This window comes from Mesoplodon bidens (assembly GCF_964165515.1).
Source record: "Mesoplodon bidens genome assembly, chromosome: 3".
Classification (NCBI taxonomy): Eukaryota; Metazoa; Chordata; class Mammalia; order Artiodactyla; family Ziphiidae; genus Mesoplodon; species Mesoplodon bidens.
Window position 1 is genome coordinate 102,477,087 of NC_138178.1, and position 15,947 is coordinate 102,493,033.

The 15,947-nt window shown below is 42.1% G+C and overlaps 1 protein-coding gene across 1 annotated transcript; it reads left to right on the plus strand.

The window, feature by feature from the left end:
• Positions 1–604: 604 nt before the first annotated feature.
• PARP2 (poly(ADP-ribose) polymerase 2) lies at positions 605–14,056 on the plus strand. Its single transcript, XM_081229047.1, has 16 exons — positions 605–701; positions 1,665–1,799; positions 2,134–2,204; positions 2,803–2,853; positions 8,635–8,731; positions 9,143–9,218; positions 9,836–9,938; positions 10,563–10,725; positions 10,982–11,120; positions 11,929–11,992; positions 12,074–12,208; positions 12,468–12,595; positions 12,761–12,860; positions 13,201–13,299; positions 13,542–13,666; positions 13,787–14,056. Exons 1-16 carry the CDS (start codon positions 656–658, stop codon positions 13,944–13,946), a joined length of 1,692 nt encoding a protein of 563 aa, XP_081085173.1. The 5' UTR covers positions 605–655; the 3' UTR covers positions 13,947–14,056.
• The last annotated feature ends 1,891 nt before the right edge of the window (positions 14,057–15,947 follow it).

Consider the following 15,947-nt stretch of genomic DNA (forward strand, 5'->3'; position numbering starts at 1 on the left):
GTGTTCTGAGTTCATTAGCATTCTCTGTAGCTTCCACGCCCCTTACATCCCTAAACGTCTGCGTGCGTACTCAGACCTTCCGAAGACAGCCCAAAAGAGGACGGGGGAGAGAGTAGTCTGAATTGGGTTATGAGGCCCCCATACGGGGTACCTCACCTCAGCCATTGAACTCACTTCGCTGGCCGTGAGTCTGTTCCAAGCTCCGGCTAAGGAGGCATCCGCCAAGTCCCTCCCCAAGGGCGGGATCAATGGCATCTCCTGCCCAGTCTGTCCCTCGCACGGAGCCCCGTTCTCTGGGAACTCACCTCCCCGCAGCTCAGGGAGAGCCCTGTTAGGGCCGCTGTTGGCCCTCGTCTCAGACCTTCCCAAGGGACATGGGACGGAGTGACTACCCGCACTCAGCTTGTGGCCCCATCGATGAGCTTCTCTCCGCCCTATGCCGAAAGCTTACCTTCGCCCGCCTTATAAGGCTCCCAACCCTAAATACATTTGTAGGTTATGGTGACTTCCCGCAACACATTGCGACATGCAAATACTGCGGAGCGTACCTCCCCTGGAAACTCCTCGCTGGGACGCACGCGCATTACGTGCTCCCGCCTTTTGACTGAGCCGGCGATACTTGGGAGAGGGTTGATGACATCAGCGTTCTGGCTCCATGGCAGCTCGGCGGCGGCGGGGGACAGGCGGCGGCCGGGCGCGAGGTTTGGAGTGCATTGTTGGGGGCAGAAAGTTGGGGGGCGGGAAGTCGGAAAAGGAACGGTGCCCTCTGCTATAGCCCTTCCTACTTCCATCGCCGCCTGAACCAGCACTTGTCTTGGTACCGAACTTTGAAATGTTCTGTTCTCAAGAGCTTTTGTGATTACAGAACTGTGTATAACAGCTTGTTGACCTGTAACAACTAACTTAGTGCCAGCACTATCTTAAATACCTAATGTCATCCAGTTAAAAAAAATTAATTGTAAGGTGCATCATTGTTTTATGTACCACTAAGCAAGGAGACACGCTTCCAATTAAAACATGATTCACTACTTATAAGTCATCCATGGTAAAATGCATCCCAGTTTCAGAGATAATAAAATGCAACTCTTAGAACTGACTTATTATGAGATATCATACTCTGTGTATTGTGTTCTTACGTGCATAGGTCCACCCCACAAATTCGGTACTGTGTTGTCTTCCTCTGGATTTATCAGTTGGGGCAACTGAGGTACTAAGAGATGAAATAACTTCTGCACCATTAAACAGCTGGAAGAGACAGAGCTGGGCTCTAAGTTAGGCACAGACTCCAGAGCACTCTAGTAACCATTATCTCATACCACCTTAGGTAGTTTGAGGATAGATATTTGGGTGGTATTGGGGCACAAGTAAACGGAAGAGATCAGCAGGCTATGAGACTCATGCCTCAGGCCATGAGCTCACAAGGACCTCAAGGCTCCATTTTGCTTTGTTTAGTTTTATGTGGCTAGAATAGCAATTCAGGAACTCATACTGTTTTCAAGAACAGTGGTGTGGCAGTAATTATTTCTTTGTAAATTTACAAAACCACCTCAATCTATTTCTTTAAAAAGATGTTTTTTCAAAGTAGCATCATATTCAGTGTGTACTCATTCTTTCTTTTGCTTCTTTGCCCATGCTTCTTGCCCATTCTGTATCATTGAATGAAGCTGAAAGAGTTAATAATGGCAAAACAGCTACAGAAGACCCTCCACCTGCAAAGAAAATTCGAAAATGCCAGAAGATGAAAAAGGAGCCTGTGGCTGGAGGAAAGGCTGATAATGACAGGACGGAAGACAAGCAAGGTCAGCTCCCCGACATACATAGGCCAGGGAGCACCTGGGCCAGCAAGGGGGTCTCTGGGAAGGGTGAGGGTCGGGGGGGTGGGTATCTTGTTTTTTCAACTCTTATTTCTTCCTTTCTTGAAGATATAATTAACTTTCTATCTTTGGGGCATACCACAGGACTCACCTACTTTCTCAAAATCTTCAGTTTCCTGTATTTGAGATGAACTGAGACCTGGGCAGATCAGGAGTGCTTGGGAAGGGCAAAGTTAATTATGACAGGTTTCTGTCTAACCATGACAGATATTTTTGATTCCCATACAAGTAGATGTGGTACATATCTGTCTTTCCTCAGAGTCTGTGAAGACCTTGCTGTTAAAGGGCAAAGCTCCAGTGGACCCAGAGTGCACAGCCAAGGTGGGGAAGGTGAGAGACTCCCATTGATTTCTCAGGGAGCAGTTGTTCATTTGTTATTGGGATTCCTGTCTGGAACATTGCTAGTATCCATTTTAGGAATGCTCTCCAAATATTACTAGTGATTAACTCTCTCCAAGGCTGAGTGATGGCAGGGGTGGGGTTTGGGGGTAATCATCAGGGTGTTTTTTAGCATGGTTAACTTCTGGAGTCATCATCAGCTTTCCACACCTCATTCTCTTTCTCAGTTAGAAAATTGTATCATTATCAATGTTCTAATGAGAAACTGCCCTGGTATGTATGGCATGAGTTACTGATGAATGGGAAAAGGATTTGAAGAATACAGAAGAAAGGCTTCCTCTGGAACAGGTTTCCTTTAACTGAGTAAGACTGATTTGTATTTCTGTAATTACAAAAAGGCAACATGTTTTCATCATAGGAATGACAGTTTATGTGTAGAAGAACATACTTTTGCATTTCTTTCCCTGGAAGATGCATGTTGGTAGAGTGGGAGAATACTACCTCAAGGCATAAGAAAATTTAGAGCCTCGCTTAGGATCTCATCAGGGCTGTGACTGTACAAATGTCACTTTTTTTCTTTTCTCTCTAGGCCCATGTATACTGTGAAGGAAATGATGTCTATGATGTCATGCTAAATCAGGTAAGGGAAGAAACTATTTTATTTATGAGAATTTCTTCTTGATAATTATTGTTGACAGTGTCCCAGTGCCCAAATCTTTAATTCTGAAGTCCCTTATATTAGCCCCTAAGGGTTCATACTCCCAAGTACTCAGCCCTAGAGCACTCTACCTGATAGTGGAGTCCTCTATGAAAAGCAGATCTTTTAGCAGATTTTATGTCTTTTACTGAACCTATGAACCCTCTGTTCATATCATTTTCTGATAGGTTGTTGGTCTTTTTTCTTATGGGCTTTGAGGAACTTTATATAATATGGAGGATAGTCCTTTGTCTATAATATAAATTGCTTATATATTTTCCAGATTTGTCATTTGCCTCTTGATTTTCCTTATGGTATACTTTTTGCCCTTACTGAAGTTTTACATTTTTATGTAGTTAAGTTTATTAATTTTTTTAAATTTACTTTTTATTGAGGTAACATTGGTTTATAACATTATATAAATTTCACACGTGCAACATTAGATTTCTACTTCTGTAAGCATTACAGGGTGCTCACCACTGAAAATTTAGTTCCCATCTGTCACCATACAGTTCTCTATGCTCATCAGAGATATGGGCCTCTAATTTTCTTTTTTGTGTTGTCCTTGTCTGGTTTTGATATCAGGGTAATGTTTTGTTTTGGGGGAGGTTTTTTAATTACTATTTCAGTCTCTTTACTAGGGTTTGGTCTATTCACATTTTCTATCTCTTTATGATTTAGTCTTGGAAGGTTGTATGATTCTAAGATTTGTCAATTTCCTCTAGGTTGTCCAGTTGTTGGCATATAGCTAGTCATAATATTCTTTTATAATCCTTTGTATTTCTGTGGTACTCATTGTTATTTCCCCTCTTTTGTTTCTGATTTTATTTATCAGAGCCTTATCCCTTTTTTTTCTGAGTCTAGCTAAAAGTTTGTCAATTTTGTTTATCTTTTCAAAGAACCAGCTGTTAGTTTCATTAATCTTTACTATTGTCTTTTTAGTCTCTATTTCATTTATTCCTACTCTGATCTTTATTATTTCCTTCCTTCTGCTGACTTTGGGCTTCATTTGCTCTTTTTCTGGTTCCCTTAGGTATGAGGTTAGATTGTTTATTCAGGATTTTTCTTGTTTCTTGAGGTAGGCCTGTATTGCTTTAAATTTACCTTTTAATACCACTTTTGCTGCATCCCATAGATTTTGGTATGTCTTATTTTCATTTCATCTTTAGTATTTTTAATTTCTCCTTTGATTTCTTTGTTGACCCAATAGTTGTTCAGTAGCATGTTGTTCAGTCTCCACATATTTGTGATTTTTCCAGCTTTCTTCTTGTAGTTGATTTCTACATTGTTGTAGTAGTTTCACGTGATCAGAAAAGATTTTAGTCTTCTTATATTTATTGAGACCTGTTTTGTACCTCAACATATCAATATGATCTATTTTTGAGAAAGTTCCTTGTGTACTTGAGAAGAATGTGTATTCTGCTGCACTTAGATACAGTGTTCTGTACAAATCTATCAAATCTATCTGATCTAATGTTTCATTTAAGGCTGCTGTTCCCTTATTAACCTTCTATCTGGATGATCTATCCATTGATGTAATTTGGGTGTTAAAAGTCCCCAACTATTATTATGTTGCTGTCAGTTTCTTCCTTTAGGTCTCTTAATAATTGCTTTACATATTTTGGTGCTCCTGAATTAGGTGTACATATATTGAAAAACTTGTCTTCTTAATGAATTGTCCCCTTTATCATTATGTAATGTCCATCTTTGTCCCTTGTTAACTTTTTTCTTGATGTGTATTTTGCCTGATATGAGTATTAATTACACCTGCTTTCTTTTGGCTGCCATTTGCTTGGAGTATCATCTTCCATCCCTTCACTTTGAGCCTGTTTGTCTTTAGAGCTGAGCTGAGTCTCCTGGAGGCAGCATATAGGTGGATCTTATTTTTTAATCCCTCCAGCCACTCTGTGTCTTTTGCGGGGTTTTTTTTGTTTGTTTGTTTTTTAATTAATTAATTTATTTTATTTTTTGGCCGCATTGGGTCTTCGTTGCTGCACGCGGGCTTTCTCTAGTTGTAGCGAGCGGGGGCTACTCTTCGTTGTGGTGCGTGGGCTTCTCATTGTGGTGGCTTCTCTTGTGGAGCATGGGCTCTAGGCGTGTGGGCTTCAGTAGTTGTGGCATGCGGGCTCAGTAGTTGTGGCTCGTGGGCTCTAGAGCGCAGGCTCAGTAGTTGTGGCGCACGGGCTTAGTTTCTCTGCAGCATGTGGGATCTTCCCGGACCAGGGCTCGAACCTGTGTCCCCTGCAGGTGGATTCTTAACCACTGCGCCACCAGGGAAGCCCCACTCTGTGTCTTCTGATTGGTGAATTCAATACATTTACATTTAGGATGATTATTGATAGATGAAGACTTAGTATTGTCATTTCGTCTTTTGTTTTCTGGTTGTTCTGTATCTCCATTGTTTCTTTTTCCTTGTGTTTCTGTTTGCCAGTTTGGTTTGGTGGTTTTCTATGATGTTTTTCTCAGTTTCCTTTTTTTTTAATGTTTAGTGCCTCTGCTCTAGATTTATGCTCTGTGGTTATCATGAGGTTTGTATAAACGTCTCTTAGATAAAATAGTCCTTTTTCTGCTGATAGCATCTTCATTTGACTATATGGCTTCCATCCTCTTCTTCTTCCCCTTTTATGTATTTGTTGTCTCAAATTATCCCTTTTTATGTTGTAAGTTTGTTACCAAATTGAAGTAGCTATAGTTGTTTTTTCTGCTTTTTTCCCCTTTACCCTTTATGCTGTTTAAACCTATTCTGATAGAGTTGTAATTTTCTGATTCTGTTTATCACCTTACTCAAAGTTTTGTGTACCTTTGTCTTTTTCTTTCAAGTAGAAGAGCTCCTTTCAACATTTCTTGTAAAGTAGGTGTAGTGGTGATGAACTCTCTCAACTTTTGTTTGGGAAAGCCTTTTTTCTCCTTCATATCTGAATGATAACTTTGCTAGGTAGAGTATTCTTGGCTAACAGTTTTTATCTTTCAGTATTTTGAGAATGTCATTCCACTCCTCTAGAGTTTGTTCTGAAAAATCTGCTGATAGCCTAATAAATATTCCTTTATAGGTAATCATACTTTTTTCCCTGGCTGCCTTTAAAACTCTTCTTTTGTCATCGACTTTTGACAGTCTTAATATAACGTGTCCTGGAGAAAATCTTTTTGTGTTGAGGGAATTAGATGCTCTCTTAGCTTCATGGAGCGGTCTATCAATTTTCTTCCCCAGGTTTAGGAAGTTCTCAGCTATTATTTCTTTCTGCTTGGTTCTTTTATAGGTTTAATCTCTTCAGACAAGTATTCCTTCTGTTCATTAATTTTATTCCTGTGCTCATTGAACTGCCTTTCTGAGTTTTCTTTTAGCTCATTGAGCTTCTTCATGAGTTATTTTGTATTCTCTATCAGTTAGATCACAATATTCCATGACTTTAAGTTTGGTTTCTGGAAAATTGTCATTTTCTTTTCATGATACACTGTAACTGTGGTTCTTCGTGGTGTTTGATGAGTTGTTCCTCTGCCAGTACGTCTGAAGTAGCAAACACCGCTCTTCTTTAGGTAAAGCTTTTTTTAAAATCTTGATTCTGAGGATTCAACAGGTTAGAAATTAGAGGCATTTCTTTTGTTTTCCAGTAGGTGGCGCTGTAACACAAGATTTTGGTTTCTCTTACCGGACCTGCCTCTAGTTACATTTGAGAGCACTTTCCACCCTCCACCACCTCTGTCAGGGGTCACCTGGTGCCCTCCTTATCACTGTTGTGCCTCCAAGGTCATTGGTGCTTTGCTGCTGCTGCTGTCACTGGCGTCACCACCTGGGGCACCAGGATGGCAGGAGCCTCTGTTCGTCTGGGATCTCCTAAGTCACAGGAAAAGGCGCGGGGAGCCGGCTCGCCAGTGCCTCTGAGTTGTCTGGTATTATGTTTAGCCGGGAGCTGCCACTGAGGGTGAAGGTGCAGGGGCCAGAGTCACGGGCCCTCCATGGCTCCCCTGTCACTGCTACCAAGTTACCTGTGGCTGCCAGCACCACTGCAGCCAGGACGCCAGAGTCCTGTGCACCGCCTCATCTGCTGCTGCCAGGTTCTCTGGGGGCACGGAATCGCAGGCACCGCCTCCACTGTTGCCCTGGTTCCACCTCCTCTATGTGTCCCAGTCCACCTACCTTTAGATGTACAGATGTGTGGAATTCTCTGGCATCCTGGAGTGTAAGACAGAGGCACCTTTGTTGAGTTGTGGATTTTTTTTACTGGTTGTAGATTGAAGGGGAGAGATGAAGGGAGCATCTTTTGTCCACCATGATGCTGATATCCAATTTTTTTCTTTTTAATCTTTTTTCTCTTTGTTTATTTTTGTTGTTTTGGATAGATACTACACATGCCTGGTTAATGTATTTCCTGAATATGTCTTCATATTTGAATTGATTGATCTATCATATATACTTTTTTTTTTTTTGCCTGTGGCAGCGAGTACTATCAAACTCCAGTCACGGAGGCAAGCTCTACTGGTGTTAGCAAAAATCCTGCCGTTAATATAGCACACTTCCGACACTCAGAAGTTCATTGGCCAAGACTGGCCTCCACTCTGTATAATATATACTTTTTTTTTTTTTTAAAGAAGATGTTGGGGGTAGGAGTTTATTAATTTATTTATTTTTGCTGTGTTGGGTCTTCGTTTCTGTGCGAGGGCTTTCTCTAGCTGTGGCAAGCGGGGGCCACTCTTCATCGCAGTGCGCGGGCCTTTCACTATCGCGGCCTCTCGTTGCGGAGCACAGGCTCCAGATGCGCAGGCTCAGTAGTTGTGGCTCACGGGCCTAGTTGCTCCGCGGCATGTGGGATCCTCCCAGCCCAGGGCTCGAACCCGTGTCCCCTGCATTAGCAGGCAGATTCTCAACCACTGCGCCACCAGGGAAGCCCCATATATACTTTTAACAGCTACCTAGTATTCTTTTATTACCACCTTTTTCAGTTAAAATATCATGAGCAGATAGAAAAGATCCTAAGGCCCCATTTTGTTCTACCATCTGCGACTTTATAATGTGAGCAGACAGGAGGTAGGAACAGGAAACACACTTAACAAAGAAGACTGCCTTGATGACCAGGGTTTGGCCTTACAGCACAAGCTGCTGTTCCTTATCATGGACTGCTCACTCTCTTCACTCAGAGTAAGTTACTCACAGGATACCGCTTTTTAGATACTAGTCACATTTTCTCTGAATGTCTCCAGCTCAGGTCACGTTAGGTACGGGGCAGATGTGGCAGTGGTTTCTGCCTATCCTCCCTCCCCTCCTTACATCCTGCTCTCAGCTCATTGTCGGATTGCTGCAGCTGACAAACCGGAGCTGTAAGTGGAACTATTGAAGAATAAATTGTCTAAACAAACAAGCATAATAGTTACACATCTTTGGGGCATCAAAATTGTTTTCACTTGGAAAATAGTTATTGGGAATGGATTGGGAGCTGGAAAATACATATGGCCTCGGAAACATGTATGGAGGGAAGTGATGATATTTGAGGTTGGGTAGAGGTTTTAGGAAGCTTCCAGCCTTTAATTCCTAGGAACTCAAAGTTTAATATAGAAACCCTTTTCCTCCTTTCTTATATCCTTACTCTTACATGAACCTGATTTTCTTGTCCCTTGCTGTCCTTTCCTCATGGCAATTACTGGTACCTATGACCAAGGAAGAGTCATTAGTTTATGTAGCTTCCATTTGCAAACTTCTGTCCTTTTATGTTCATATTTCTATCATCGTAGACCAATCTCCAGTTCAACAACAACAAGTATTATCTGATCCAGCTGTTAGAAGATGATGCACAGAGGAACTTCAGTGTTTGGATGAGATGGGGCCGAGGTGATAACTTTTATTGTGGATTTTATGAATTATTATTCAGAAAGTGAGTAGCCAAAGGATCCCCTGGGTTTAAACTGGTGAAGTGGAGTTTCTCTAACCTGTCAGAGGCTTGGGAATCAAACTGTGCTGCTTGAAACTGGGGAGTGGCCAGCATCCTCATTTGCAAGTTCCCATCAGAAAAACTACTAGCAGCCTGTTGAGGCTGAGAACTCTCCTGCAATTGGGCTGCTAGTGCTGTTCAGACGCAACAGGATCAGTTCCCTAAGCCCTTTCACCTTTTCCTTCTTCCCTTCCTGCCCATTTGTCAGATGCTAAGCGGAGAGACCTTAGAGAGCTGGCTTGTTGCTATCAGAGAACTGTTCTTGGGTTGGGGGGCAGAGAACCATCTTACATGTGGCATTTACTTTGCAGTTGGGAAAATGGGGCAGCACAGCTTGGTGGCTTGTTCTGGGGACCTCAACAAGGCCAAGGAAATCTTTCAAAAGAAGTGAGTGCTAAGAAATGAGTGCAAAAAAATATCCTTCTTCTTCTTGGATATCTCTTCTTTAAGAATTTTATAATAAGTGTGATTTCGCCTAAACGATAATGTCTTTCCACTGTGACACTGTATGATCGGAACACCAAACTGCATCCTTAGTTAGTGATTAAATCACCTGGAACCGTGAAATTGACTAAAAAGAGAAGAAGCTAATATATTTAGCACATGACAAACAATTTAGGAAATTTGGGGAAAATGAGATGAGACTATTCAGCTACAGTTTGAAAAATTATTTTACTATGATATGAAAAAATGTCTGGAGTCTCTGGGAATGTTTCTTTCAGAGAAAAGGATTGGATAGGGATCTTTTGTCTTAAATCTCAACGACGTTTGTGATGTTTGGGGCCTTTGGGAAGCTCAAGCATCCTTTTTTCCCATTTTTTTTGTTCCCTTTGTGTCTAGAGCTTTTCTGTCCATTCAGGGTCCTAATTCAGAATCCAGATTTATGGAAAATTGATGTCGCAGGAAATAAAGAGTTTGAAGATGTTCTTAGGAAATAATTGTAAGCCCATCCCTAGTAGTAGACCCTTGTTTGTAAGATTTTCTCACCACCTTGAACTTTACAGATTCCTTGACAAAACAAAAAATAATTGGGAGGATCGTGAGAAGTTTGAGAAGGTGCCTGGAAAATATGATATGCTACAAATGGACTATACCACCAATACTCAGGTAAACTCTGACTATACGTCTAGGGAAGAACTGTTTCCTCTTAACCAGGGTGAAGTCTAGCAGAGTGACTTAGATGAGGTCCTAGTCTCTGTTATTTACTAAGGTTCTTATAAAATCTTAGGTCCTATTTCCAGAAGTTTAATATTATGAATCAAGAGAGGAGTAATAAATAGTCAAACTGATAAAAGTAGATTGAGAGTTGCCTTCACTTCTAGTTATATACCACAGTTTAAAAAAAAATTTAATTTTGAACGCTGAGTTATAACCAGGATGCTAAAAGGATCTGTCCTGAAAACTGTCACATATCTGAAAAATGGAAAACCAGTCTTTTTAAGGTGAGAAGATTTGAGATACAATAGCTTCTTTACATACTTAATGACATCATATTTGGAGGGCCTTTTAGATTTACTCTGAGTGTTTAACTATGGGAAGCAGAAGGAGGACTAGAAGGTGGAAGTCACACTGAGTACTCTAACTAGGTTAATAATGGAATGGGCCTGTGTTCAAGCAGAGGCCGATGTTGACCTGCCAGGAATATTGTAGAGCCAGTCCTCGCAGGGAGCGTAAAATAGATCCTTTCAGATTTTATGACTTTTTTTTTTTTTTTTTTTTTTTTTGCTGTAGAGTGAAGAGGAAACAAATAAAGGTGAATCTCTCAAATCCCCCTTGAAACCAGAGTCACAGCTAGATCTTCGTGTCCAGGAGCTGATAAAGTTGATCTGTAATGTCCAGGCCATGGAAGAGATGATGGTAGAAATGAAATATGACACCAAGAAAGCCCCACTTGGTAGGACTTCAGATTCTCTCCTACATTCTCACTTCATAGTCTAGTTCCTTTACCGGGATATTTTATCACCATCATGATTTAAAGCTTGCTGATATTACTGAATAAAGAAAGAGAGATTGGGGGTGAGAGGTTGCGTGGGGGGAGGAAGAAGAAGTTTGAAAGTTGAAAGGTGAGAGTCTTTGTTGGGCAGGGACACAGATACATTTAACAGGCTGGGACCCTAGTTGTGGAGTCTGACCTCTGGCTGGGTCTGCAGGGAAGCTGACCGTGGCACAAATCAAGGCCGGTTACCAGTCTCTTAGGAAGATTGAGGATTGTATTCGGGCTGGCCAGCATGGACGAGCTCTCATGGAAGCATGCAGTGACTTCTACACCAGAATCCCGCATGACTTCGGGTAAGGCCTGTGCTGTTACTTCACTCTGGCATCCTGCCCAGCCATGGCCCCTACATCACTCAGCAGCAACTGTAATCTTTTTAATGCTTCAGTTCTAAGGAAACGATCATCTTGAAGAGCTGTAGAGCCAAAATGATTTATCGATAGCCTATTTAATCAGCTTATGGGTAGGGGATGTGATCTCCTGGCCTGATTACAACCATATTCTCTGACAAAGTGGAAGTTACCAACTCAAGAGACAGTGGGTCTAGCTATCCAACCAACATGTAAAACACCTTCAGGCCTATCACCCTGTTTCCTGTTCTTTAAGGTGACAGTAACACACTAACGCCATTTCTGTGAACTCAAAGGATATGAGGTATATAAAGTACATTTTATCTTTGTGGATTCTGCATTCTGGTGCTTACTTTATTTTTATTCCTCTATTGCTTTATAGAAGCCTGTGACCTAGAAATAACCCCAATTGGTCAATAGGTATATTTCTGCCTCTAGATAGGACTTCATCCAAACTATTCCTTATTGATGTCAATACATCTTATTTTTAAAAAGTTCCCATAAAAAGGAATTTTAACTCTAGTCCCAAATGTCAAAATCTATATAGCTTGTTCATTTTATCCTACTCAGAGTATATGCATAATATCTCTTTATATATTTGGAAGTTAAAATCTCTTACAGATCTCTATCAAATGGAAAACCCCAGTTTCTTATACCTATTTCCTAAAGGACCTATCTTTAGTCTGTTATTTTTAGTCATGTGCCTTTTGGCCACACATCAGAGAATTAATTATTGGTTATATCTCTGTCCTAGACTCCGTACCCCTCCATTAATCCGGACAGAGAAAGAACTGTCAGACAAAGTACAGCTACTAGAGGTGAGATATGTGTGGATTGGGAAGTATTACATCTCTTGTCCCAGGTTTCTCCCACACTGATTTTCTGTCTCATCTTGTCAGGCTTTGGGAGACATTGAAATTGCCATTAAACTGGTGAAGACAGAACTGCAAAGCCCAGAACACCCACTGGACCAACACTATAGAAAGCTACATTGTGCTTTGCACCCTTTAGACCATGAGAGTTATGAGTTCAAAGTAAGAAAAATGATCATTTATTTTCATAACAAAATAAATGATCCACCCTTCCCCATCCCTCTGTTCTCTGACTACTTCTGGTTAAGAGAAAACTTTAGGGCAGAACTTCTATTTACTAGGAATTGGGAAGGTAGGGCTCTTTCTAGCTGTCCTTGTGAGACCATTTGGGCCAATTTATACCAGAAGCCCTGAGGTTCTTCAGCTCACCGTGGTCTCTTATAGAGCCTGCATCAGCCATTTCTTTCATTCTTCTTCACAGGTGATTTCCCAGTACCTACAGTCTACGCATGCTCCCACACACAGTGGCTATACCATGACCTTGCTGGATGTTTTTGAAGTAGAGAAGGAGGGTGAGAAAGAAGCCTTCAGAGAGGACCTTCATAACAGGTCTCCATTTAGCTTTGGGTTTGGGAAGACATTCCCTTGCCTGAAGCGCAGTTATGGAACTTATAGAGAAGGAGAGCGGAGACAGCTGTTGGTGTTTTTTTTATGCTTATGGCCTATATTTGCAGGAGAGCAAGAGAGAGTACAATAATATTGGCTCTTCCTTAGGATGCTGCTATGGCATGGTTCCAGGCTGAGTAACTGGGTGGGAATCCTGAGCCACGGGCTTCGAATCGCCCCACCCGAGGCTCCCATCACAGGTTACATGGTGAGTAGAAATTGAACCCTGGAAGTAGGTACAAGGGAAAAGAATACAATTTTCTCAGTCCTTCCCCCCCGCCCTTTTTTTTCCCTAGGTTAGGATTAGGTGGTGACCTGGCATTGACTGTGACCTTCCTTTCTTAAATTCCTAAGGATATCCCTCCTTTCTCCCCAGAAAGCAGAGATTCATTGATGCTTCTGCCTTCTCTTGGAACAGAATTGTGAGGGGAAATGGAGAAGGGTCTATATTGTATTTAAGATAATAAAACACAGGGTCAGTGGTATGAGCCTCCCTTCTAACACAATGGGTTAGGCAGTTGACCTTGTTTTTTATTTATGTGTTTCAGTTTGGAAAAGGAATCTACTTTGCTGACATGTCTTCCAAGAGTGCCAATTACTGCTTTGCCACTCGCCTAAAGGATACTGGACTTCTGCTCCTGTCAGAGGTAAGGCAGGAACACATCCGTGATTTCTAGTTTATTATTAGTTCCTATTTTTCCAAAGAGAAAAGTTCAGCCACAGAACCAAGAGGTTCACCTGGGAGAACCTGAGAGGGAAGCCAAGTGCAATTTCCACTGCATTCGATTCTTCTGCTGGAGTAGAAGAAAGTACTGATGGAGTTTTCTGTTTGGCTTTAGGCCATTCATTTCAGTAGGATGTGGTCATTTAAAGATCCTTTTCTTTGCAGGTAGCTCTAGGTCAGTGTAATGAGCTACTAGGGGCCAATCCAGAGGCAGAAGGATTACTTCAGGGCAAACACAGCACCAAGGGGCTGGGCAAGATGGCTCCCAGTCCTACGTGCGCCATCACCTTGTAAGTACTCAGAGCCTGGAGGGTCAGATAACTCCTTTTGGACAGATAAGACTCTCTACTTTCTCTATTCAAACTTCTGAACCAGAGGCAGATGTTGACACACATTCTTCCATTTGGCAGGAATGGGAGTACAGTGCCCTTGGGACCAGCAAGTGACACAGGAATTCTGAATCCAGAGGGTTATACCCTCAACTACAACGAATTTATTGTCTATAACCCCAACCAGGTCCATATGCGATACCTTCTAAAGGTTCGATTTAATTTCCTGCAGCTGTGGTGAGTGTTGATATTAAACAAACCAGAGAAAATATGATCTTCAAGCAAGAAAACAGGCAATGTTGTACTTTCGATTTTCTCATATTTTCTGTAATAAAGACAGTACAAATCTTCCACTGGCTGCTTCGGGCTTTACTTCTGCAAGCACATATTTCTTCTGATGTTAGTGTATCTTTATTTCCAGGACAGAAAATATAGCTTCTCTGCGTCTGCCACAGCTAGCTGCAGGTTACTCAGGATCCTGTTCTGTTCTTTCACAGCAGAATAGCCTCTGTGCATTGAGGGAGACTAATGAAGGTTAATGTTTTTCCCCATTTAATACAGTTTTTCTGCAAACTGGAGTTTGTTGGGTAGTATTATAGGAAGGATAGAGGCAGCAAAGACTGAATTGTTTCCCATACAAATCTTCTCACTTGCCTTTTTCCCCTGTTTACCACCTGCAGACCAGGTCTCCCACCACTTAGCATCCTAGGTATTTTGGGGTAGCACTTGGAGGACTGTCTAAGCCTAAACATATCTCAGGGAGGAAGGGAGAGAAGGAGAATGATTTTGATGTACCCCACTCCATCTAAGAAGTACCAAAGTCTAAAACAGATCCAGAGACTTCTTGACTATTTGTAAACACGTGCAACACAGATAAACACACACATACAACATACTTCCTTAGTAACAATGAAGGTTATTTAAATGAAAACAATACCTTGTAACTTTTTAGAGACCAGATTACCAATATCTATCAAAAATTTTAAATGTACACACCCTTTGACCTAAAAACTACAGATGTACATGTTTACATAGATGATGTCACTGCAGAATTGTTATATGCAAAAAACCCATAAATAAGGAACTAGTTAAATATATTCTCATTGAAATACTATGCTGCTATTAAAACTAGACTATAGGGGCTTCCCTGGTGGCGCAGTGGTTGAGAGTCCGCCTGCCGATGCAGGGGACGCGGGTTCATGCCCCGGTCCGGGAAGATCCCACATGCCGCGGAGCGGCTGAGCCTGCGCATCCAGAGCCTGCGCGTCTGGAGCCTGTGCTCCGCAACGGGAGAGGCCACAAGAGCGAGAGGCCCGCGTACTGCAAAAAAAAAAAAAAACTAGACTATACACTTCAAAAAAATGTAAGAGAAGGGAATACTTCCCAACTCATTCCATAAGGCAGTATAAAACTAAACCCAGGGCTTCCCTGGTGGTACAGTCGTTGAGAGTCCGCCTGCCAATGCAGGGGACACGGGTTCGTGCCCCAGTCCAGGAAGATCCCACATGCCGCGGAGCGGCTGGGCCTGTGAGCCATGGCCGCTGAGCCTGTGCATCCGGAGCCTGTGCTCCGCAACGGGAGAGGCCAAAACAGCGAGAGGCCCGCGCAAAAAAAAAAAAAAAACTAAACCCAGATAAAGATATCACAAGAAAATTACCTGTAAGAATGTAGATACAGGCACTGTGGTTAATAATCCGCCTGCCAATGTAGGGGTCACAGGTTCAAGCCCTGGTCCAGGAAGATCCCACATGCTGCAGAGCAACTAAGCCCGTGAGCCACAACTACTGAGCCCAACACAGACAAAAATAAATAAATACATTTATTTAAAAAAAAAAGAATGTAGATACAGGGACTTCCCTGGTGATCGAGTAGTCAAAAATCCACCTTCCAATGCAGGGGACATGGGTTCGACCCCTGGGTGAGGAACTAAGATTGCACATGCCGCAGGGCAACTAAACCTACGTGCCATGACTAGAGAGCCTGCACGCCGCAACTACTGAGCCCGTGCACTCTGGAGCTCGTGCGCCACAACTAGAGAAGCCCGCATGCTGCAACTAGAGAGAGAAGCCCACAATGAAGAACCCATATGCTGCAATGAAGACCCAGCTCAGCCAAAAAAAAAAAACGTAGATACAAAAATAAAATACTATCAAACCTAAACCAGCAAACCATAAAAAAGGATTATACAGCATGACCAAATGAGATTTATTGCAGAAATGCAAGGTTGGTTCAACATACAAAA

Excerpts from the sequence above, each read along its gene's own strand:
- PARP2 (XM_081229047.1), top strand. The coding sequence starts at position 656 with ATGGCAGCTCGGCGGCGGCGGGGGACAGGCGGCGGCCGGGCGCGAG. Across the intron at positions 9,219-9,835 it reads AAGGAAATCTTTCAAAAGAA|ATTCCTTGACAAAACAAAAA; the intron begins GTGAGTGCTAAG and ends TGAACTTTACAG. Across the intron at positions 12,209-12,467 it reads ATGAGAGTTATGAGTTCAAA|GTGATTTCCCAGTACCTACA; the intron begins GTAAGAAAAATG and ends TCTTCTTCACAG.